The sequence below is a fragment of the Colias philodice genome, chromosome 13 (genome assembly GCF_061535455.1).
Source record: "Colias philodice isolate Cphi_HAF_F1 chromosome 13, ilColPhil1 Martin Lab GWU primary, whole genome shotgun sequence".
NCBI lineage: Eukaryota > Metazoa > Arthropoda > Insecta > Lepidoptera > Pieridae > Colias > Colias philodice.
In genome coordinates, this window is record NC_143098.1 from 5,172,010 (window position 1) to 5,196,844 (window position 24,835).

General features: G+C 31.2%; 3 protein-coding genes across 5 annotated transcripts; 1 reads left to right on the forward strand and 2 right to left on the reverse strand.

Annotated features, from left to right (window-relative positions):
* Positions 1–431: 431 nt before the first annotated feature.
* LOC149483356 (larval cuticle protein LCP-17-like) lies at positions 432–3,345 on the reverse strand. The gene is made up of 4 exons (XM_089702350.1): positions 3,249–3,345; positions 2,632–2,826; positions 928–1,032; positions 432–627 (listed from the first exon to the last, which is right to left on the reverse strand). The coding sequence occupies exons 1-4, from the start codon at positions 3,249–3,251 to the stop codon at positions 541–543; spliced, it is 390 nt and encodes a 129-aa protein (XP_089558476.1). The 5' UTR covers positions 3,252–3,345; the 3' UTR covers positions 432–540.
* A 5,470-nt stretch (positions 3,346–8,815) lies between these two features.
* On the reverse strand, positions 8,816–10,286 carry LOC149483357 (larval cuticle protein LCP-17-like). The gene is made up of 3 exons (XM_089702940.1): positions 10,007–10,286; positions 9,503–9,607; positions 8,816–9,213 (listed from the first exon to the last, which is right to left on the reverse strand). Exons 1-3 carry the CDS (start codon positions 10,238–10,240, stop codon positions 9,103–9,105), a joined length of 450 nt encoding a protein of 149 aa, XP_089559066.1. The 5' UTR covers positions 10,241–10,286; the 3' UTR covers positions 8,816–9,102.
* Positions 10,287–20,302: 10,016 nt separating this feature from the next.
* LOC149483358 (uncharacterized) lies at positions 20,303–24,249 on the forward strand. Of its 3 annotated transcripts, XM_089702421.1 has the most exons (3): positions 20,303–21,966; positions 22,208–22,233; positions 23,309–23,394. In XM_089702421.1, exons 1-2 carry the CDS (start codon positions 21,288–21,290, stop codon positions 22,222–22,224), a joined length of 696 nt encoding a protein of 231 aa, XP_089558547.1. In that variant the 5' UTR covers positions 20,303–21,287; the 3' UTR covers positions 22,225–22,233; positions 23,309–23,394. The 3 variants fall into 3 exon arrangements, 2 of the variants coding, with proteins under 2 accessions (XP_089558547.1, XP_089558546.1); XR_016316489.1 differs by having other exon boundaries at positions 20,303–22,233; XM_089702420.1 differs by lacking the exon at positions 22,208–22,233 and having other exon boundaries at positions 23,309–24,249.
* The last annotated feature ends 586 nt before the right edge of the window (positions 24,250–24,835 follow it).

Genomic DNA, 24,835 nt, shown 5'->3' on the forward strand with positions numbered 1-24,835 from the left:
AAACGTTATAATATTATTTCATAAGGCTATAGGTCAAATGTCATATCTACCACCAATTTGCACTCACAAATATGACATTTAACGAAATCAGGTATTTAGCACATAATTTACTTAACATTTATAACGTCTAGACATTTGATAAAAACTTAATTTTAGTAGCAATATATATATCATTAGGAAAATATAATGGAATGCCTAATAAATTATATTAACCTTGATGATAGTTGTCAAGTATGTAGTAATATAATGTCCGGATAAGAATAAAAAGGTAAATATAAAATGAAGTTTTTGTTTCGAATAACCTGTCATTATTATAAATTGTATTGTTTAACTCTCGTTTTCAAATATATTACATGAGAAATAAATTCTGACAATGTCAAAAAATGAGTTATTTTTAGACTTAGGAATGATTGACAAATAAAACCATCAGATAAAGTTATTCAGACTTTATTAAAACTTCATCCTAATTTGTACAGGAGTAAAAAGGTGTTAGAACTGCTTTATTTCTTCAGGTTTCCGATGTGTGGGTCAGCTGTGGTCTTACAATTTCTTGACTTGGGGTGGGTGGCTGGCGATGTATTGCTGGGCACGGAGGATCAGCTCAGGGATCTGGGGAACGTGGCTTCCCTGGAAGAAAGAAATAAATTGGTTATATACAATGTATGCTGTGGGAACATCTTGCGTTAAGTAGACATGTTTGTTTACAATGTAAGACTTATAAACACATTAGTTTAATTATATTTTAAAAATAAATGTTGACATTTAAGAATGTCGTTAGGTTCGAAAGATATCTGCAAAATAGATACACTATCTCTATACTAATCTGAAAATTATGTATAACAAATAATATACCAAAATTAACTTCTAACAACTATGAAACTGTAACCATCAAGTTCGTTTATGAAACAAGATTTAATGAATACTTACGACAGGTTTGTAACCGTCTTGGTCGGCGACGTATGAGAGTTCCACGGGGGTACCGTCAGGGGCGACGTACTTCACGCTTCCCGTGACTTGGAGAGTGGCGTCCTCCTGCACACAAAAACACGATTTAGTATAAAAATCTAATTTATTTTCTAATTTTAGTACTAGGTTAGTCCTTCTGAGAAAGGAGACGAAAACTTGATGAAAAATATTGATAAAAAAAAATAAAGTGTCTAATATCGATTATCAAATGGTAACAGTGCATTAACATCAAACGAGCGTATGCTCATGTCACCCCCACTATGTCAAATTATTTTATTGTAAACAGGCGTAGAGCATTCTTTCGTTGTTCTTATTGCGATCGAAAAGATTCTAGGCAATTTTCTAATATGTACTGAACTACACTGAATACAAGTTTTCGTATACACTAAAAGATCACAAAAGAATGAACTTACTCGTTCGTTTGTTGTAAATTCACCGTTAGAGTGTAAAATAGAATCTATCAGAGTCGATGAGATTTGCTTTCTTAAGTTATAACGTCATAATTTTGCTTTTAATGTAATTAATTACTATCGCTTTGATCAATTAACATGGTAGTATTTCACATACCTATCAATAATTTTAATCAAATATTATTTTTCAACTAACAATTATATAAACTTCAAAATAGAGAGAGACGTCAGGCTTTTAGGCCTATGAATTATTTATAATCATAACTAAGAAATTAAATAAATGTTTAGTATGTTCTCATAAACTTTTCCCTATTTGAAATGTATACATTTTAACCTATTATAGTATCATTAACAAAACAGAGCCTAACGTGATTAAAAGGAATTTATGTATAAACAAAAACGAGGACATTAATATCATAAGCTTTGAATACATTTATGATGCTCCATACATATATAAATTTAATATAAAATAACATTTAAATCTTCACCCCGCCCTTGACATATTAACATCAGGTAACTAATAACAAAATGATACATATACTTCAATTTTATTTTAACGGAATATTAAAGTCTTAACCAAACTCTTCGTTTGTAGCTAGAATTATAAATTATGTTGGACTTTCAAATATAATTAGACAACTTTCCTAACTTTCCATTGAAATTTACCTAACATTTAATCTAGAGATTCTATTTATATCACTGAATTATTATGTCATCCGATTCCCAGAACACACAAATATATATAAAGAGTGACGTGATTTGTACATATAAAACGAATATTTTACGGAATTATTATTAAATGACGCAACCATTTTTTATAAAGAATATCAAAAACAAGTAATAGATCGTCAGTAAGATAAATGATAAATCTAAAATGTTGATTGTCACGAAGATGTCTACAGAGCAAATGAATTATAACTATTAAAATCACTGTCGTTACTAATATAGCTATCAAAATAAATATTGTAAACTCGATAGTGTATTTAGTTTGTCTTTCTTTAATGTCGCAACGGGCGATTTTATGGAATTTTCTTTGGGTCCGGAGATAGAAGACAACATTGACATTGGCTTATTCCCTCACAAAAATCTAATTTTCGTGGGAATTTAATTTTACTACGTATAATAATAATCACCTGTTATAACAAAAAAAAATATAAATAAAAGTGGTAAAAACAAATTAAATAAAAAAAGTTTAAAATCAATCGATATTATACACGTACAGTAGAAAACATATGAAAAATAAACTAAAACTCACGGTGTTGGGGTTCTTGACAACACCATCGGCTTGGGTGATGATACCGTTGCCAGTTTCGAAGGCGTAGTTGAAGCCGCCATCAGGCTTCTGTTCGTTGCTGGACCTGACGATGGGCACAATGTAGTCGGAGGACGCGACGTGGGACACGTCAGCGCTGGCCCAGGCGACGAAAACGGCGAGAACGATGATGAATTTCTGGAAGAGATAGTTGTTATTGAATCGTCATCATCATCATCATCATCCTATGAGTGTTGTTAGTGAATATATTGGTAGGATGTTAATTTATTTCATACCTTATTGCACACACGGAAGAGAAATAAAAGAAAGATATATAAGGTATAGATGGATAATAATAGGAGTCGAATATTCATCAACAATGTTACAGTTGGAGCAAATAATAAAATTTTAAAGTAAATAAATTATTAATAAAGAAAAGGTAAAAATTGTTAAATAAAACTTAAAAAATACATGTTTAAAAATTTCCACAAAGGTCCACAGGAACTACGTTAGCTGATGGTCAACACAATTTCACTTTGTTACTTTTCTAATGGAAAAGTATCGAAAAATGTTTATTTATGTAAAAATATTTATTTAAAAATATAAATGAGAGCTCTTACCATTTTGTTGGTTATCAGAGCCCGTTAATGACAATGTGACGATAGAATTTCATCAAAGTCTTTATATAGGTATTGTCCAGTATCGAGATACGAATTCATTATCGTCTTGTTTTATGCGAACTTGTAGCGTCTGGTCATAGATTAGTTATTTGATAGATACTGCAATATTAATTGATGTTCTATTTTGATCAACTTTATCAACAATATTATGTTAATGAATAACTTTTTAAAAAACATGCCAGGAATTAAACATTTCTAAAAATTTCCTACACAACCCTTTCTTTAAGAGTAAATTGCTTTTTTTTGCATTTATAATATTTGTATTTTAATATTTATTTGAATGTGACAATAAACCGATATAAATGTTTATATAAAAATGATTAAGAGGTCAAAATACATAATATATGCACATCGGTTTATAAAATATATTTTGTATATTTTTATTATGACATCCGATGACTCCTTGAAGGGATTTTTTTTTATTTACAATATTTTACAGAAAATCAACAAAAAGGAAGAAAATCCTTATTTTAAAGAAATAAGTCGATGTATATATTATAATCTTAATTAAAAATTTTAGTATCATCATAAATACAATCAATTTCAAACATAATTAATAATCAATAACAACATTTGTTTTGAGAACAATAATTGATATTGGCACACAATTTATCGTGGTGAAACATCTCATTCCTATGGGAAACTCTCATTTGTACATACCGGTGAAAACTGGGGCGGAAAGCTAGTCAAAAGTAACTAAGTATCGTTTCATGTCATGTCATGTCTTTTCATGACAAACCAATAATTTAAAAGTCACATCTACAAAATAGCATAGTCTATGACCAAAAACCGATATAGTATTATTACCTGAGTATGAGCTATTTGCTAAATTTATGCAGAGCGAGTAGATTATCGAAGCCCTGACTATTTGTTGATTCAAGGTCAAATCCCGACTCATTATACTATACCTAGAAACTTTATGTACCTATATGTGGAATCGTAAAAAATGTATTATTTCGCTTGTGACCTCTGTTTCAAAAGTGCATTATGCGCATGCTAGAGTATACGAGTTTCATTTCAAATGTGATGTTAGACGTAGCATGTTATTTGTATAAAAATTGCAATTATTCATTACTACAAATTCCATCACACTCTCTTATAAATCTTTCAATGTTTTTATTCTCAATTATATTTGTAATCAACTATTACTTGCACATTTGAATTAATAGGTACAAGAACTTACAGTACTATGAATCGAATATATTATTATTTATTACCATAATAAGGTAATCTAATAGATATGCCATTGTATCAAACGCTTATGCATGATATATTTAGTGTTTCTTTTACTGACTAATATACGATACAAAAGATCATAATATTATTATTAATTATCTATTTTAGAGCTAATAAGCAATAAAGCTTCAATCGAATAATTCATTAATTGCGTTTTGGAAAAGTAGGCTTTAGTGATATATGTCCTTATATCAATAAAATAATAAAATGTTAAATATATGTACTTTTGTATTTCAAAATAGGGTATGAATTGAAATAATAATTGTTCAAAAAAGCGCACAAACATTTATGTAGATTTTACGTTTTCATTTTTATTAAAGTGGATACATACAATAAATTTAAATGGCTCTTCTAATACAAACAATTTTACATTAAACCTGTTTCGAAAACTCACCAATCGTTCAATTATATAAAAACGCCATTTTAAAGGTTATAATAATAATATGTAAGCCTGTTGCCAAATAAAAAAAGTCTATTAAAGTTGTACATCGCCTTCGGGCATAATTTATGTCATTTAGATAAAGCCTTACAATAATGAAATGACAAGATGAACAAAGACTATAACGGCCACGTCACGATGCAAGATGCAGCAGATTGAAGAAAAGCTGCAATGTAGACATTGTTTAAGTGAAAAAGCAAAGTTTAAAAATTACATGGAGAATTACATTTATTTTGACGTAATAAATTAGATTTAAAAAAAAAACAAAAACTTTTTCACCTAAATCTTGAGGTTATGTGAAAAAATTGTGAATACTATACAGTTGTATTAGATCTTTTTCTTATCTTGATAGGACTTGTAGTTTTGTCGGAAATCGAGATTAACTATTTTTACCCTTAAAAGCTCCCTCACACTTCCCGAACTCGGATCGACCGTAACTTATTTTTCCTTTCATTTTTATCACTTTCCCCTCCATTTCTAATGGGTTTCATCCTACTGCGATTTTTTTAGTTTTTTGTCATTTTTGAAGGAATCGGCACTGGTCTAAAGGTATTAGGTATACAAACAATCAATATACTTACTGAATTGGCATAAATATCGCATAATATCATAAAATAAAATTTCCCTTTAGAAAATAATCCTAATAATTTTCAATTTTTTCTCATTTTCAGTATGTACTTATTCTAACCTACTCGATAATCGTCACATTTGTCTATCCCGTTTACATGCATAAGTTTTGCAACATCCATTTACAATATTAGCGACAATAGGTCTAGTAACTAGTTCATATTAAACTAGTGTTGTAATTGGCCAGTACTGGCGCCAGTTAAATTCGTTAAGGTACAGCACGTAATAACTACCCATCAATCAAATGTCTTGTTGTATACAGTACTACTTTTAGGTTTTTTTGTTAGTGTTACCTAATTTATGATGTGTTGACCCAATTTTTTGTAAGACTTGCAAACTTGATAGCTCCTCTTCGTGTATGATAATTGGTTATTTTGTTTTTGTGAAGTCAGTTGTTTTGTGGAAAGAAGCCTTGTAAATATTATGATAATGTATAATGGGATTGTGGTTGTACTATCAAGTTCAAATAGGATTCTATCAAAAGCCGTACTTGGGTATACTTTGCTTAGTTAGCAGCTCCTAGTGTATAGTTCAGTAATGTGATGTTCAGATGTATTAAATGTTAACAATTAAAGGTTACGTCTAACAGTATGATAATTGTTCGCAGTTATCATTGACAATTTTCATTACATTTTGCAATCTGTTGTTGTCTTAATTATAATTTTAGAATTTTAAGTATTATACCTTCGTAAAATGTATAAGCCGAATGGGAAAGTGCGAGCACAATGGTAATATTATGTACGTAGCTGCAGTAACGATTTAGCAATCTGTGGTACCTACTATCTTAGCATTTGTCCTTTTTTCGAAGAAGGAAGCTTGATCGTACTATTTATCACATTTATATAGTTCTTAAAGAAATAAAATAAAATTACGCCTAGAAGACGAATTAAAAAAAAACAATACAAATTCGTGCATCATATCAAATTTTTGGTAACTTTGAATGACACATCATTAACTATACTGTATTTCCTATCTTTCGATTTTACGATTTATTATAAACTTGAATTTATATCAATAAGGGCCGATTTTTCAATGCTTGGATAAAACTTATCCGTCCAATAAAGTATTACACGATAATATTAAAATGTCACGTAAACTGTCAAATACGGGCAATTAGAATACGTTTTTAAAATGGTAGTTTTATACATTATTCGACGAATAAGTTTTAACCAAGGATTGAAAAATCTGCCCTAAATCATTTCCCATATAACCTTCAACGATGACATATAACAGGTGCACTTTGACACATTGAAATTTTGATATAAAAATAAATCCTAAGTTTCAATGAATATCAATTTTTCAATTTGCGTTAGGTGATGTATAGGATTGTTGCGTACGGCTGTACGGCTCCTTCCCCAGGGGCCGTGGGTATCTTTGGAAGATTTCCCCACTTAAAAAAAAAGAAAAGATAGGTGTATACTGATGATATACTGGATATAGAACAAAATTAGAAAAAATGCTTTATTTATTTTATAAATCTTAAAGGAAGCTTAGGAAGAATTGGGGGGGGATGTTGCCCCCTCCCGTTATATAATGATTTTACTCATAAAAATATATGCTTAACTCTACGAATTACCTACCTGGTGAAAATCATGCAAGATGCAAAGCTACGTGATTAAAGAATATTGATGAAAAAATTTATAGTGCCTACTTTCCTTAAACTAAAAAAAATATATTTTCCTTAAACTAAAAAAATCATACCCTCAATTAAAATCAATGAGGTCACCATTAATACCACCATCAAATAATTTTTATTTGAAATCATTAACATATTATCGAATGTTTTTGATTTTATTACATTGATTTAAATTTACAACTACACATTTTTAATGACATTATATAACAGGTGCATGGTAACATCTTTATATATTATTTAATATGAAATGCTAATTAAATGTCATAATTTACATAATTATTTTTAATTTTTAATCTTAAGCTGTATTTTTGTTGAATTTTACTTTCTTGTATTATTAAATCGAGGCATTATTAATGTTTAGATAAAATGGAGACGCCAACCCTTTTAATAATAAGATATTTAAAATAATTTGGAAAATCCAAAAGTGCACGCCTCATAATTTTTTTTAATAAATATTTATTAATTATTATTTTTGTTTATTTAATAACAATTAAACCACATCGAATCAGACCCTGAAAAATGAAAGGGTTCTATTCCTGAGCATACTCAAGCGTAAGAGAAAAAAAAAGACTCGATTAGTAAAGTATTTCGGTCGCTATCGTGTTAACAAGAAAAAGGATCCGCACATACAGACACACGGACGTCCAAGACAGAACTTTTTTAAACTGTTTTTTAACTAGTTTAAATAACAAAAATGACATCAAAAATATCATGAACGTTAAAAATAGTGTTTTTTCTTAATATGTGTGTGTATGTATTATCTTACAAGTGCAATGTATAATACATAAAGACATTTTAAGTTTGAAAAATCAGATGTTTTGCGCGAAGTGACAGTAGTACCCACCTCAACGCTTCGCTTATGAGGCGTGCAAAACTTTCACAGTCACTCTCAGGCATGGGGTCTCGTGCGCAAGCTTTTTGTTTAGATCGCATTTTTTGTGTCGACTGACGACTTTCGAGAATCGGATGTGAATTTTCTTACGGATATCACGTTTACTAGTTAGTAAAAAGGTAATTCAGTTTTTTAGATTTGGTTAGGTGACTTCCAGGTCAGAGCCAGGGTAGGGCAAGCGCCCCACCCTGAACCACCGTGGCTATGCCCATACTCTCAAAGGCCAAAGCAAACATAGAGCTGATTTGATGATTGAATTGGGAGGTGACCATAGGACATATATTGACTCAACTTTATCGAGTTTGGGCTCGTTTGATTCGTATTGAAAAATACACTAAAAATTATTAAATGAAAATATGCACCGACACCGACAAAAAATGCACCGACATCAAACCTATTTAATAAATAGCACATCCAAATAATATTATGTAGTAATTAATAATATCAAATCTTTTTTATTTTTACTTTTCCGTTTTTGAAGTCAGTTGTTTTTAACGTAGTTATTTTTATTGCATTCTGTAAACCTATAATATATAGGTAAACGTTTTTATTTATTGATTGTAGTTGCAAGCTTAAACTCTAGTTTAATTTAGCATCTGTTTCTCATACAATTAAGGTAGGTAGGTACTAAGGTACTAAAATCAGACAAAAACAAATAAATCTCCAACATTATAATATTTAAAAAGACTTCAGACTTCAAGAGTTAAAAACAACATCTTAGAGCCCATATTAATGAAATACTTTTTAAAGCTAACAAAATTGTTGCGTACAACATTAATATACTTCTAAGAATAACCGTGTGTCGCTCAGTGTGAACAATTGTTTGTTGATAACCTAAAATCCTCGGCAACAGAATAAAACCTTTAACAGTAACAAAATAACACATAGGATGGCACAACCATTCTTATAGTAAAAACTGGTTTTATCTGTTTCCGTGGATATTAAGCTTATACGTCAGTTAAGTTTAGTTTTGGGGCTTCTGGACTGGTGGTGGGTGCGCCTCGATGTATTTCAGGGCACGGACGATGTGCTCTGGGATTGGAAGAGGTTCTGGGGGTACGGGTAAATGAGAGCCCTGTAAAGAAAAATAATGTTTTACAACATGGTCATACAATTTAGAATAATATATATTTGGATGAGATTAGATGTAAGGACGGTTCAATCCCAACTGCTCAAAAAAAATTGTTAAGGGATCGTTGTCTTTCTGTAGGATGTTGGACGATACCATTCATCTCAAATGCTAAACAACTATTTACAAATGGTAAATAGTTGTTTAACAAATGGTAAATAGTTGTTTAACCATTTGTTTTTTGTGACAATAATATTATACCGGTCGCCGGACTTAATGATTTTTAACGGTTTACCTGTGGTTGGTATCCATTTTCGTTAGCAATGTACGTAAGCACAACCTTTTGGCCTTCTGGTGAGGTGTATGAGTTGGATCCGGAAACCTCAAGGGCTACTTCATCCTGTAAGAAAATACCAATGTTTTGATAAAATACAGAAACTTTTGTTGACGTTATTAATTTGTTTTAGGTTTAGATTAAATCATTTTTTACTCATTGAATGTATAATGCCATTGATTGAACATTTGCATAAAAATTTGAAGTGAAAACTTCTTTAGCGGCGTTGGGTATAAAATCTTAAACTCGCGTCAGGACACGTGACCTGATCGAAAAAGCGTGACGGATGGATATCAAACATGTTCAACGTTAATAATTAAAAAAGTTTTCACTTCTGCCGGCACTCCCGGAGTGCAACCCATCTTTTTTTTATTTAAGTAGAGTGTCTTGAAAAATATTTTTTTATTCAGAGCCTTTCACTTAGCACTACTCAATTTAAATTTTCAGTGCAATTGTTTTACGTACCTTGCCAACAACTTTCAATTTTCCTTGGGCGCTGCTGGAGATTCCGGTGTCAGTATCATACGAGTATTGGAAGGTGCCTAGAGGGGGGACGCTTTGAGGGGGGACGCCTTGAGGGGGGACGCCTCCTGTCCTCTGCTGTGCGCCGATTAAAGAAGCAATTACTCCTTCCGGAAAAACGGCAGCGTTGGCGCACGCGGCCAAAGCGGCAAGGACAATAAGCAATTTCTGAAACATTATTATAGATTTTTAATGGCGTATTATTATCCCGGTTCTGAGTATTATAGCGATAAATTTCTTTTTCTGTACAATAGTAGATATACACATTGATAACATAATAAAAACCATTTGACATTTGACCACTTACATTTTTGTCAAATTTGATAATAAGGATAAAATAAAAATTTTAATAATGATATAATTTGTATACTTTACATATGGAAAAGGATTTATGTGTCAAACTTTAATAAGAACTAATTCGAAATAAAAAGCTTCATTATGTACATTCCGAAGCGCTATTTCCATTTTGGCATTTTTTTTATATAAAAATTCGCTTTTCATACAAAGATAAATGAAAAATGAATTGCCATAAAGTTGCCCATTGTGCAATTTAAGTTTATGTAATGCCTGTAATTTGGTGTGTACAATAAAGTTCTCATTCATAAATGAAACTACGATCTTATGAAATAAATCTGACTATTGGGAATTTCCTTTCCTTAATTTATAATAAACTAGCTTTCCGCCCGCGGCTTCGCCCGCATTTTCAAAGATAAACCCGCATAGTTCCCGTTCCCGTGGGATTTCCGGGATAAAACCTATCCTATGTGTTAATCCAAGTTACCCTCTATATGTGTGCTAAAATTCATTGTAATCGGTTCAGTAGTTTTTACGTGAAAGAGTAACAAACATCCATACATCCATACATCCATACATCCTTACAAACTTTCGCCTTTATAATAGTATATTAAGATTAAGATATTAGACTAGTTTGCATCTTACCATATTGTCTTCTCAAGAGTCTATAATTCGAAGAGCCGGACCATGAATCTTATATATAAAAATGTTTGCATACTAGTTGTATCTAGGTATCTAACAGTATGTGACCTTATCTTTACGGATAAGGTCAATTTTTTGTCTTTATATTACCTAAACGACTACACGCTGACAATATGACTTTTAGAGAATATGATGATAATAATACTTTCCTGTAGGTTTTATTTATTTTGATCATTATGGTATTATCAGAAAAATGTGTTTGCTCGTAACGTTTGTAAGAGATAAACTGTCGTAAGTATACATAAATAAAATTAGGGCTGCGAACCCCCAAAGGAAAAAACAGAACCCTTATAGGATCACGTTGTTGTCCGTCTGTCTACAGACAGAAAGATACATCTTTCTGAGATTCGAACAAATATTTATTATTTGAGAAAAAACGTAATAGGGGCCGGGGCTGCAGCTAGCCCTGGTCTCTGTTACGTTTTTTCGCTCCATAAGAACCTTCCTAAAAACGTTGAAAAAATAATTTGCTGAACACATTTGGTCATAATATATATTTATATTTAAGTATATAAAATTATTCACAAACTACAGCATACTTACACTCCTACGTTATTGAGAAGATCGATGTATGAATGTTTGCTTCCATATTTCTCGGTAACCTCTAATCAAATCTTCTGAAGCTTGGTCATCTATATCGGTCGACACTTCTCAATTATTGGCTACAAATTCTCCAAATGCCAAGGGACTTGTCGACATTGTTTGAATTAACACACCGCTTTGACTTAGTAAGTTCGTAACTAGCAAACGAGACACTGTTCTTGTGTCCTGAGGGATTCTAACTATAACTAGACGATATTTACTTGAAACTTCAAATAGAAAATAATTTATATTAATATAGTTACTCAATTGGAAAGGAGATGTCCAAAAAATGACCCAGAATCGACAGGTATAAAATGTATATCAATGGATTGATAATTAAATATAATATTATAATGTAGCTAGAGCGGTAACTCTGAAATCGTCATAGTATAGGAGCTGGGTGCAAAATAAAATAAGTAAAAAATTCGTTTAAAACATAAGTTTACGTCATGTTGCAGCAATTATCATCAACATATTTTAAAAACAACAGCAAAATAATAACATCATGTTCAATCACAACATATCAAAGACTCCGTTTTTGTAGTTTTTTCTTTTGGCTCAAGATACTAGAATTGCTATAATACTGTAGGTATGTATTATTGATACCTAATTCTCTAAAACCTAGGCTAAGGATTGAAAATAAAAAATAATAATAGGTATAGCATAGGGGTTGAGAGCCAATAAAACGGAATAAAAATCGTTTGAAAATAATTATGTTGTGGATGAGATTATCGTTGTTAATATAGGTAAATATAATATCATTAAAACTTATCAAAATAAGACTTAATTATAATAATAAATGAATAACAACATAACGTGTTTTTATTATTTTCAAACGATTTTTTACTTTGTTTTTTTGTCGCTTAGCTTTTGCACCATACAGTTTTTTTTTCAATACTTAGCCATAGAATTATTACCAGTAAGTAATACCACAGACTAATAATAATATACTAGGTAATACATATAGTACTATAGCAATTGTATTATAATTTCATAATTTTTGGTCATTCTTATTTATATTAATTGATTGTTACAAAGAAATAGGTTCACGGACCTTTCTCAAAATTAAAAACTACCTCCCTACCAATTTTCAGCCAAATCAGTTCAGCCGTTGTTGAGTTTATACAGTGTAACTAACACGACTTTCTTTTATATATCTAGGAAGAAAACAGGCGAGACCGTTTGTACTTATTATAAAGCCCTTATACTATGGTTTGTATGGAGAAAATACCCACCGAATTTATCTTAACTGATGAAATATAGCTAGTATCAGTGGTACTTCATCAGTTTTTCAACCGTTATGTCAGAGGCTAATTTAACAGTTAGTTTGACATTTGACCACTTATATATTCTGTTTGCATATCCCGTCTTTAATAGGCAAGGAAGCTTTTGTTTCGAAACTTGCAATTAAAATTTTAAAAGAACAATTAATGCACTTAAAAAGAAACTTAAATGGTAGAATCAACTAATCATTTTAAACTATATTTATTATTCAAGATATGAAGAAAATTTCTTTAAATTATTGTATTGTCATCGGTCCTTAATAAGTTACACGACATACAACCATACAGATGAAGCTAATATTATTATAAGCGTGTTAAAAATGTAAAGGATAGTAACTTTAGTAAGGGTCTCGTATGCATAAGGCAAATTATTTTTTCGTAAGAAACAGTCATTATTTTGTTATTTTTGACATTTAGGTAACATTTAGGTAAGGATGAAAATTTATGTAATTTTTCTCCATAAATAAAGGTTAAGCATAAATTTTTAGAACATAAAAATTCCAAATCGTAAAATTGAAAAAATATACTCTGTATCAAATACGATTTATTTCAGTATTTGAAATAAAACCTTATGTTACTTTTTATTTTCGTATTTAATCGTAAAACATTAATTAAGAGATAATTTCAATATATTGTGAAACTGAAAATATATAAATATATTATGTATTATTAAGATAAATGTTAACTGTTACTGCTCATAAAAGTAACACTTAAATGCATTAAATATCTACGTATTTATTTACGTTTACTTTTTCACCGCTCAAACGAAAAGGACAAAAGTCATTTGAAAATAATTTCAAACATTGAAGTTCAATTTTAAATCCATTCGACGACAAAGTACTCGTACGTGAACACAGCTTTACGTGACATTTGGCGTCCAATAGGAAACACGTTTTCGTCATTAATTTGAAAAAAAAAACGTTGCTCGCAACCGCCATTTTATTTCGATTTCTATATGTAAAGTCACAAGTCAGATTTTGTAATGCGCTCGTTTTGGTGAAATACATATAGGTAGGTAATAATAAAATTATGTATTCTATGCAAATAATTATTGAAATATTCCATTTGTAAATATGTCCATAATTTTTGAGCGAATGATGAGTTTATTATGAGCATTACTAATAATATAATTTGCTGATGTCAAAAGGATAAAATTTATTGCAACCTATATTGTCATAATAACGTTAGGTACGTTAAAAATAGAATTTATAAATATATTTCTTCATAGTAAAATAACATTTTTTTAAATAAAACATGTATTACGGTGCATTTAGATCAAACGAGCTAATTCTCATTCTAACCCCACTATGTCAAATTATTTTAGTGTAAACAGGCGTAGAGCATTCTTTCGTTATTCTTAGTGCGTTCGAAAAGATTCTATGCAATGTTTTAATACTGAACAACACTGAATACGAGTTTTCGTTTACAATACAAGATGCTGTTGCTCTATCTCTAGCTCTATGTTCGTTTGGTCCAAATGCATTGTAATTAATTAAATCTGTATTAATTACGGTGCATCATAAATATCGTAAGACTATAACTTGAATGCAAATCATGTATTAAAAAGGTGCGTTTAAAAACTAATGAATATTGTATTTTTTAATTTCATTCCTATGGGTGATAATTAAATATATATTTGGTTTCCAGACGATCGTTTCATGAAGGTCAGAGGACACAGACCTGTCTTGTTAATGCCACGATGGAATTAATAGAAAAAAATAGATTTCATTCTGACAAGAACAAGTTTTACAAAGTAATGTGTTGTTAAATACCTTTTTACCTATATCCTGTTTTTAAAGGAAAATAGATTGGAGATAATATTTTTTTTCTCTAACAGGCACATTATAACGAACATTGAATTTTAAAATGTAACAACATAATATTATTATCCAAAGCATGATTGAGTAAAAATAAAAATATTAGGACTTCTCACGACTAGATGGTAATTTGTTTTATAACATAAGTATACATAAATGTTAGGTTATTACTTGTTGGTGAATGCATTATGTCTGTTTTTCTTTACGGACCGAGACATTTTTTTGTTTCATCCCCACCGGGAATAGAACCGAGGACCCCTCGGATCTATGCTTGTGCGTTAACCATTGTTTTAAAGGGATGGTTCTACATAGATAGTAGATGTTCAGTCGGAAAATTCTCGGAGGACCAAATTCACTTCGTTTTATCGCATTCCACGATAATAACTTTACCTCAAATAAATATTAGATTAAAAGCTTGCCTTCTATAAACCGTTTTGCTTAAAAGCTGCATAATATGTAACAATTATTAATTATAACCAGCAGACAGCCTCTGCTTCTCCCGTGGTCCTAGTATATTTCACTCGAGAAACAATCCATACTAATATGTATTATAAATGCGAAAGTAACTCTGTCTGTCTGTCTGTTACTCAATCACGCCTAAACTACTGAACCAATTTTCATGAAATTTGGTATGGAGGTATTTTGATACCCGAGAAAGGACATAGGCTACTTTTTATCCCGGGAAAATGACGCAATCCCGGAAATCCCACGGGAACAAGAACTATGCGGGTTTTTCTTTGATTGCGCGGGCGAAGCCGCGGGCGGACACCTAGTATACTATACATATATGTCTATGGGTGAAATATTTTTTGCAACCGGTCCAGTAGTTCCCGAGCTTTATATTATTAGTATAGATAAGTATTTACATCCCGGAATGTACAAAGCATTTGAAATCAATACATTAAGAAAATAATATTCCAAGAAAATTCCCTATATTCAAAACGAGCTCCTGTTTTTATTTAAGCATTGCAAAACATTTTCCTTGAATACCATTAAGAACTTAACCTCAAAGCTTACCGTATACAATCGAGCTGGAAAATCTGTGCGATACGTAAGTGCTTTTAAGAAACGGGGTTCACCATTTCAACGTAAATGTTTTAAACAGTTTTACATCATAATTAATATTACAACATAGTACACAAGTTCGCTTATAGTGATTTATATGAGGGTTGGTTTTTAGCACGTACAAATTTAATTTTAATGAGCGCGTATAGCGTTCAAAAGTGTGTATTGTATTGACTGTGCTTGCAAAGGAGGATAATGTATACAATTTTGTAGGAAGATACGCAATAGCCTATATTTCTTTGGCAGTTTTCAGGCAGGCATTGATTCGTTTGAAGCTTGTGTATGTGTGTGTGTCACCAAAGAAGTGTTACTTATAAAAATTCAATATGAAAACAATCAGAATTCATTAAAAAAAATGAAAGTCGTTGAAACGTGTTAAGCAGTTAAGGAATACAATAAAACATCAACTGGTTTTAAAATTCGAAAAATATCAGATTTATAATATTTACTTATTATAATTGTTTTAATTAATATGCTCAGTTCAAGATAAAGTTGGCGCTTATTTTGAATAAGCAAAAATTGCAAGCAGAATAGCATGTTTTGTGTCATATTTTATTCATTCGGATAGAATACAAAACACCGCTACAAATATATATAAATATAAGACTATATTTTAAACTCAAATAATGATTATAAATGCAAATAAAACGGCCGTCACCCAATTTGGTTCCAAAATAACCCTTCTGACGGAGTATCTTCTGAAAGTAACAAAAATTTATCTAGAAAATTAAAAGTTCCAGATAACATAATATAAAACGGCTTGAATTTCATCACTACGCTTATCCCGTTACGTAATCCCACGTTGTCATTTTTAATTAAAACCACTGTTTATATCAATTTGCTTCAAATAATATCGATTGTTACTTTTTTAAATTGTGTCAGCATTACCATAAAAATAAAGAGTCCTTCATATTTCTGTCTAATACAGTACTTCATGAATTATTCCTTTAATATAGCGTTCTTCTAAATGTGTTCATAAATTTCCTTGTGCGTAAAATAATGTTCTTTTCATGAATACAAAAGGAGTTTAAATTGAATTGTCTTATATTATGAATGGAATAGTGAATGTAAAACAGTTTATTTGAAAATAATGCATAAACCACCGCTGTGTGTGTGTGGTTATTTAGTGTTTACTAACGTGAGGTATATAGTTTGATTCTGAATATAAAATAATAATAAGAACTATCGGTCTGGTAAAATTCAAATGTTATATTTAATAAATTACCTACTTACATGTTAAGCAAATCGATCTGTAAATTAATTGTTTTTACTCCATGTCTCGAATAGGCAATATTTTTTTTGCTTTGAGACAAGAAGGCTAAACATAAAACAATACAAATTATCTATATTAATAGCAATGTATTACATTGGTATTAAGATACCTATGATATAAGAGAACTATTCCGTGCAAAGAATATCTTTTTAAAGTTAATTTAATACAAAAACCTTAAATCTTCCCGTATAATCCGGACCAGCAATTAACTCGACTAATATTGTACATTCGGCTTCGCGGCTCTGCCTACGTGACAGCCTTCCATGGAGATTAAACCAAGATTAACTTTGAATTACTTTATAGAAGTACATTTCTATACTTTTTGGCGCGAATTTAAATGGTGCAACTTAAACGATCGCCATAGGACTCAACATGAAAAACGCTATGAACCTTTTAACTTTTTTACTCTTAGTAACTTTAATTTGTAAGAAATTAACTTATCAAAAAAAAATATTAACTACAATAAATTGTTATAGAGAATATTAGTTAAAGAAAAATTAAAAGTATCAGATGTAGGATTATAATTTTTTGTCCTACATTATGAAATTCGCAATAAATGGGTTCGTTTATCTTAAATATTTATGAAATTCCAATACGCGGTTTTTCTTTATCCTCTCTGAAGTTTAATATTAGCGAGAAAGGTCTACTTATAGATAGACTTTCATAATCAATTTTTAAGTATAAAAGATAGTTTCCTATTTTAGTTTAAAAGTTGCAAATTAATAAGAGATATTCTTATCGATAAACACACTAAGCACTAATAATTAATACATTATACATAATATTATGTACTTGATATACATACCTATTGTATAAGAAGCTCTCACACAAACCTCTTAATAATTTACCTACCTAATTCATTCTTTCTTTCTTTCACCTGTTATAATATAGAAAGTACGATGCCACTGTTTACAAAACAAATTATCTACTTAAAGTTCTACATTTCATTTAACGTTATGCAAAACCGTCAATCTAACATGCAAAATTATCACAAGAATAATTTTATGATATCAATCTTAATATCAATCATAAAAAGATGGTTAGTGAATGAAATAGATTTAAATTAATATTTTTCCTTGCACAGCGAGCTCCAATCATTTCTATAACAAGATCTTTTATAACTCAAACGTATCAGAAATGCTGATTCAATAAGGCACAAATTGAGAGAAATATCATCAAACCGAATTCAGTCATTAAGAGAGCGTTCAAATTCAAATGGGAGGAAAAATCCCTTTCGTAGATTTACGATTGGCTATTGAGGACAATTTCCGACACAAATAACAAAGTTAGAACGTGAATAGATTCGTTTTAAACATTAAACGAGGAAGCTACTTAAATACGAGCTCATATAATGTAATTGGGGTGTATTTTTTATTTTATTTTAATCATAGATTCTATAAAGTGTAAATTATACTATCTGCTTTTTATTCGATACCATATTAGTAACACTTTTTTACAAAAGGCGTAACAGTTGTCTTCATAAAAAATTTATCTCCTAGCCTTATACACTTAGCAAATTATCGTATTACTAATTTGCGATCATTATAATCCTTATTTAATGTTGTCTCTTAGAAGGTTCCTTGCATAGGTTTTAATTTGTTTGGTAATTACAAGCTGTACTGCGTGGTACCGTGGTCACCATAGGATGAACTCACGGGCAAAATCAAGTATTTCTATACCTCATGTGTTATTCTGATATATAATCTACATTACGTTAAAGTTCCATCCAAGTCCATTCAGTGGTTACGTGAAAGAGTAACAAACATCCATCCATACTCAATGATATAATAACACAATGTATTTCACTAACTTTATTTTACATTAATCTTGGATCAATTTTCTATTTTAACACTCCCCTTCTCAATATATGATATATATATACAAACAAGAGGTCCATTCTCACAAACTTTCGCGTTTATAATAAAATTAATAAATTATTAACAGGATATTATATTATATCGACTTAATATTTTGTAAAATAGAACTACGTAATAAATCCTCAAGTAAGGTTATATTATCTACACTAACGTTTTCAGGGCACCTGCACCGATTAGTTACTTTGAGATAGCAAATTGTAGGAACGGTTAAACCACAGTTGACTTTGACCAAGCTTTGACCACAAAAGCAAGAAACTACGATTCAATTTAATCAAATAGTTTATTATGAAATCGAATTTCGAGCACATTTAATATTAAATTGAAATCCTTTCTGTATTCCATTGGGTTTGTTGTTTACAAACGTAATTGGCAATTAATTGTAATAAATAATAATTTATATTTATTGTCAAAATAAAAGGAGACTGTGTTTACTGCCTTATCTCATTGAAAACGAATTCCTTCATGATTTTTTAATCCGTACCAAATCTTGAATATTCTTTATTCACCATTACAAATACGAAAGTTTGTTTGTTTCGATGTAGGTATAACTTCGAACATATTTGAAACTTAGCAATGTTGCAACTGTATCATAAAAGTACATAAGCGATAAAAATTCATATTTAAAAAACTTATAGCGTAATGATGCATAATACCATAGTATAAAGACAGAATTTCGTACATAAACTCTTAAATAAACACATCCAATGAGCCATATTGCACGCCTCATAACGCGAAGCTTTGAACTAGTGCATTAACTTATAAGAATCAAGCAATTTTCTAGACTTCAAACGTATATAAGGAATATTATATTGATGTTGTACTCAAAGGACAGAAACTTGAAAACCTAATTTTTCCATATGAAAAATATATTGGATTCTGATATAATAAATGAAACTCTATTTAACCCTTCATTTTTTACTTACAAGTATCCACAATATTTTTTTTCCTATAACATATAATTACTAACAATAACTATTGTAACTAACCATAGCCTTTAAAATGTTTTTTAATATACTTTTGGTACACAAGAAAGAGCTTTTCAGCATAATATTAAGCTCACTCTGTTCACAATATTGTAAAAAAAATACAGAATGAATGAAACGAATTATATTAAAAAGTATACTTATATAGAAACACAAAAATGAGTTTTTCCTTATTAAATACTAACTATCCGCCCGGGGCCTCGCCCACGTTCTCAAAAAAAAACCTATCCTTTGTGTTAATCCTTTTACCCTCTATAACATGTGTGCTAAATTTCATTGTAATCGGTTCAGGAATATGTGCGTGAAAGAGTAATAAACATTCATACACATACATCCATCCTCACAAACTTTCGCATTTAGAATATTAGTGGGACTTATCAATATTTGGTTATACCTCTGTAGGCAAGCAAAAGGCTTAACTTAGAAGAGCCTTAATATAGCCCCTTAATATAGCCCCTTAATATAGCCTATAGGACATAGGTGTATGTACGTGTACTTTAAGTTGAAATCTACATTAAAATAATTGTTTTTACCTTTATCTACTTACGTCTCAAAGTTTACCTTTTATTTTTTGGATAACCAAAGTAAAAGTATTATAAAATAAAACATTGTATTCGTGCAATAAAATCCCTAATAATATTCCTAAGTTGTTGCTATTCGTATCGAATATTGTCAAAGTCCAGAAGGAAGCATGTTGATAAATGATAAGCAAGTAAACAATGATAGTATGTATTACTGATATTATGTACTTAAATTAAAAATTATCATCTAGCATTCATAGGCGAAACGCATAATTATTTAGGTACTTTTGGTACTAGGTACTTAGATAATTAAATAATTGTTCTAGAGCTTTATCTAGCAAGTAACAACGGCAGTTTTACACGATCGATATAGATAAAAATTAATTATTCCCTTCAAAGCGTGTCGATGTATGGAGCACTCAAGTTCTAATGTTTTGATATTATTACTGCGATAACGTATGTTTGCCATAGAGAAGGGGAGTGTTAAAATAGAAAATTGATCCAAGATTAATGTAAAATAAAGTTAGTGAAATACATTTTGTTATTGGATTATGTTTCTGTGTCAGCGTGAAAGAAACCAAGTTATAATAAATGTATAAGTTCGCCCTGCGCCCTAGCTCTAAAACCGCACATGCGCAGTATACGCCCAACAAACAGAGAGCGAATGTCGGGAACAGTTCGCTATCAAAAACACTCATAAATATCCGGCAATTAAAGAAAACAAATGAAATGTAAACTTGCAACGTTCTAATAACGTACAGTACGTGAGTAGAAGCATTCGGAGCACGGGCTTTGTCAAAACACAGCAGCTATTCTGCGATGTAAACATGAACGAACGTAAGATCTTGTTTTTTATTTTCTTTCTCATTATTTACTGCTTATACAACGTTAACATGTGGTTTATGGCGAACAATCACGTTGAAGAAACAAAAATCGTTGCTGTCGACAATCCGCCGAAAATAAAAGCGAGTATTTCAGTGAAAAATGTACCAAAACACAATCCCATTCCATTGTTCTTTAGAGACGCGTGCAGCGTCTTGGACATATTCACGAAACCCCCATTTACTTATAAAGAGAAGAAAATAAGTACACAGAAAATACCAAGTAAACAAAAACTGGATAAAAATAATAATTCGATTTCTATGATAGGAATCACTGTATTCCTGGTGATGTTAGTTCTGAATGCTGCATTTGACGCCTTCAAAGAGAAAGAAGAAAGGAAGAAAAAGCTCAACACTGAAGGACGGAGGCAGTCACTTGCAGAATTCGCGAATAAACCTCTTAGGCGTGAGTCGAGCAAGTTTGGTTTCCAGTTATTCCAAATATCTGAAACAGAAAAAAGTGGTTCTGATGAAAGAGAATCTCGTCGTAGACCATACACGAGGGGAGAGTCGATAAATTCTTATCTCAGTGATAAGAAACCGCAGACTGAAACGGCGCCCCCGTCAATTGGTGACCCCAACGAACCAAAACTGGTCAAAAGGCAATCCATTGCTAAATTAATTGGTATGTATGGCCCATTTTTGCTTTTTCTTTTTTGAATTTTTATTTCATAAATGTTGTTTATTAAAAGCTTTGTTAATTATATTGATTGCTGTTAAACATTTTTTATTTATTAAATGTGAATTTAATACTAAAAACTGTTCTTGTTCTTGTCTAGTCAAACATATTCTGCTATGAGAATGTTTATGTGTTTTTATTGTCAATGTTTAAACTATCTTCTTTTTTATTTCGTTTTCCATACAAGGTCTCTCTAACGACTGAGCTCACGAGGTAAGATTATTTATTTATTCTCATCTTTTTATTAATTTTTGTATAGCGGCTTGTCTCCTTGCACATTTTCAACGTTATGCACTTGACACAAAATATGTGATAGATTTTATTTAAATTTTGGGCTTGTCAATAAATAATTTAATTATTTTCTATCACGAATATGCTTCGTTGTATACGTTTTTAACGGTAAACAAAATAATCATACTAATACTTATCAAGTAGGCTTTTCATGAAACTTTAAGTGACGACATATTTTAGAACTTGTTGTTGCGTAAGAATTCTTGTAAATAAATACATTTCGATTTTATATGTTTTACAACCTATTTTCAAATCCTATGGAAGCTGCGTCGCTCAACCGTCCATTAATTCATCAAATGTATCCAAACAATTAACAAACGTGTTGTGAATATTCAATAATTGACTGCTCGGTATTAAGGCAGAATGATACAGAATAACCATTAATTAACTGAGTGAGAGTTCCAAACGAGTGATCATAGCTTTACCACAATTGTTGTACACATCGATAACAAAGCGGCAATATTGTGAATTTCAATTTGAATTTAAAGCCCGGAATTTTGTTTATTTAAAGGCCCCGTATCTCTTAATTGGACATGGATTATTTCTACGCCCCTCACGTTTTATACAAGCGAGTCTTGTACCGGATTGTGCGGCTATGAATTAAATATAATGTCGCCGTGAAAATATTTTTCAAATAAAACATTACGGGTTTGGTTTACATTTGAATATTAATATTCAAATGCGACATCAGTTCGTTAATGTTTTATTAAATTTACCTTCTCCAAAAACGAACTGAGTAAAGAAGTGATTGCCGCTCTATGATACCAAGGTTCATGTTACTTATTTGAAACTAGTATTAATGAGTGACTAAGTAGTAAGTTAACTTATAGACTTCCCCCTATTTGTTTTCTTTTAAATTGGTTCTTTACAACTTGTTAGTGGATAGTATAAATTGTAGAGCGTAAACTTTGATAGAGAACTCTAGCAAGTTAGGACCCTTACGATGAAAAACACTATCAGTCATACTAATTCTTCTATTTTTCATACAATCTTTCAGGAGCGCGTCCAACTCCCATGGTGCGTCGGTCTTCATTCCCAGTTCTGCCATTGAACCCAGAACTCCACGCGTTAATGATGCCCAATCGACAATCATCTTTTGACAGTGACGATGAAGGTGATGGGAAATGTCGCAGGGTTAGAATAATTCGGAGATTTTAAATACCTAATAAAAAACTATTTGAAGTGGGTATCAATTGTCTTGGTAAAAGCTCGTAGCTTTCGTGCAAAAAGTATGCGAAGCTATGTCGGTGTATAACGAAAATAATTAGGAATCTCTTTTAGTTTTAATTTCTAAATTGTTGTAGCTTTATACAACGCTCAAGGGTTATATAGGGTAATATACATTTGGTATAACTGATTTATTTTGACTTTTCAAAGTAAACATGGTGAATGCGGCCTTATTTATTAGGGCCAAGGAAAGTTTATGGGACGTTTATACCACAGGTTATACGGTATTAAAGTTTACATAATCGTATTATAGTAGATATTATGTCAAAAGAATAACAGAATAAATTTAATACAATGAATGTTAATTTTTAATAGATCAATGTATTATGTATAAATTATAATACATATACCTATATGTTACATGGGTAATTGAATTAACAGATAGGTAGTAGAAATACAAACTGTAAGATGAGTTTCATATTTTTCACGAGAATATTATGTTAAAATTTAAATTACTGAATAGAAATTAATATTGTTAATAAATGCACTTAATTTATAAAGTGTTGATGTAGAATTCGATTTTCACATAAATTTATTTATTAATTGAAGAGTGTATGAAAATATAACGAATGTTATTTTAAAGTCTAATTTAAACTACTTGTAATATTTTAATATTTTTTTTGAACCCACACTTTTTCTGAAGTCAGTAGGACTTTTGTTTGTATTTATAGGTAATTATTTTCTTTCGCTTTCACTTCTCCTTTAAAAATATTATTATTTAACTAACTTTTTTTTTTTTTTTTTTTGTGTGGTGTCTCTCAATGTTAGCCAGAAGGGCTTCTACATTTTAACGCGGACGCGGGGGTGAACTGAAGGTTCACCCTGGTAGCGACATGCACAAGGGCGTCCTCCCTTGACGGGGACCACGAACCTCGGCTTGAGCTGTCGCTTGAGTGGAGGAGGCCAGAAGGGCCCTAATCGGACGGGCGCTCACCCGGGTGGGCGCGGGAACGCGGAACAAGGGACCTCGTCTTCGCCGGCGAAGACGGTGTACGCTTTCTGCTGTGGTGTGTGCGGTGTCGCGGTTGGTTCGACGTTGGGCTTCAATCGCCGAGTCTAGCCGTGCGTTGGCTTTGGTAATGTCGTCGTCGGAGTCGTCCAAGACGTGTCTCGGCCGCCTGCGACGACGAGTGGGATCGGGATTCGCGACGTATGCGATGGCCTTTGTCACCAATGGGTTGGGGTGGTTTTTAGCCTTGTCGAAGTAGCGCTTAGACGCTTGCTTCATCCATTGGGCTATGGTGGGGAGTTCTAGGTCCCTATGTAGGTCCACGTTACGCACGAACCAGGGCGCTCC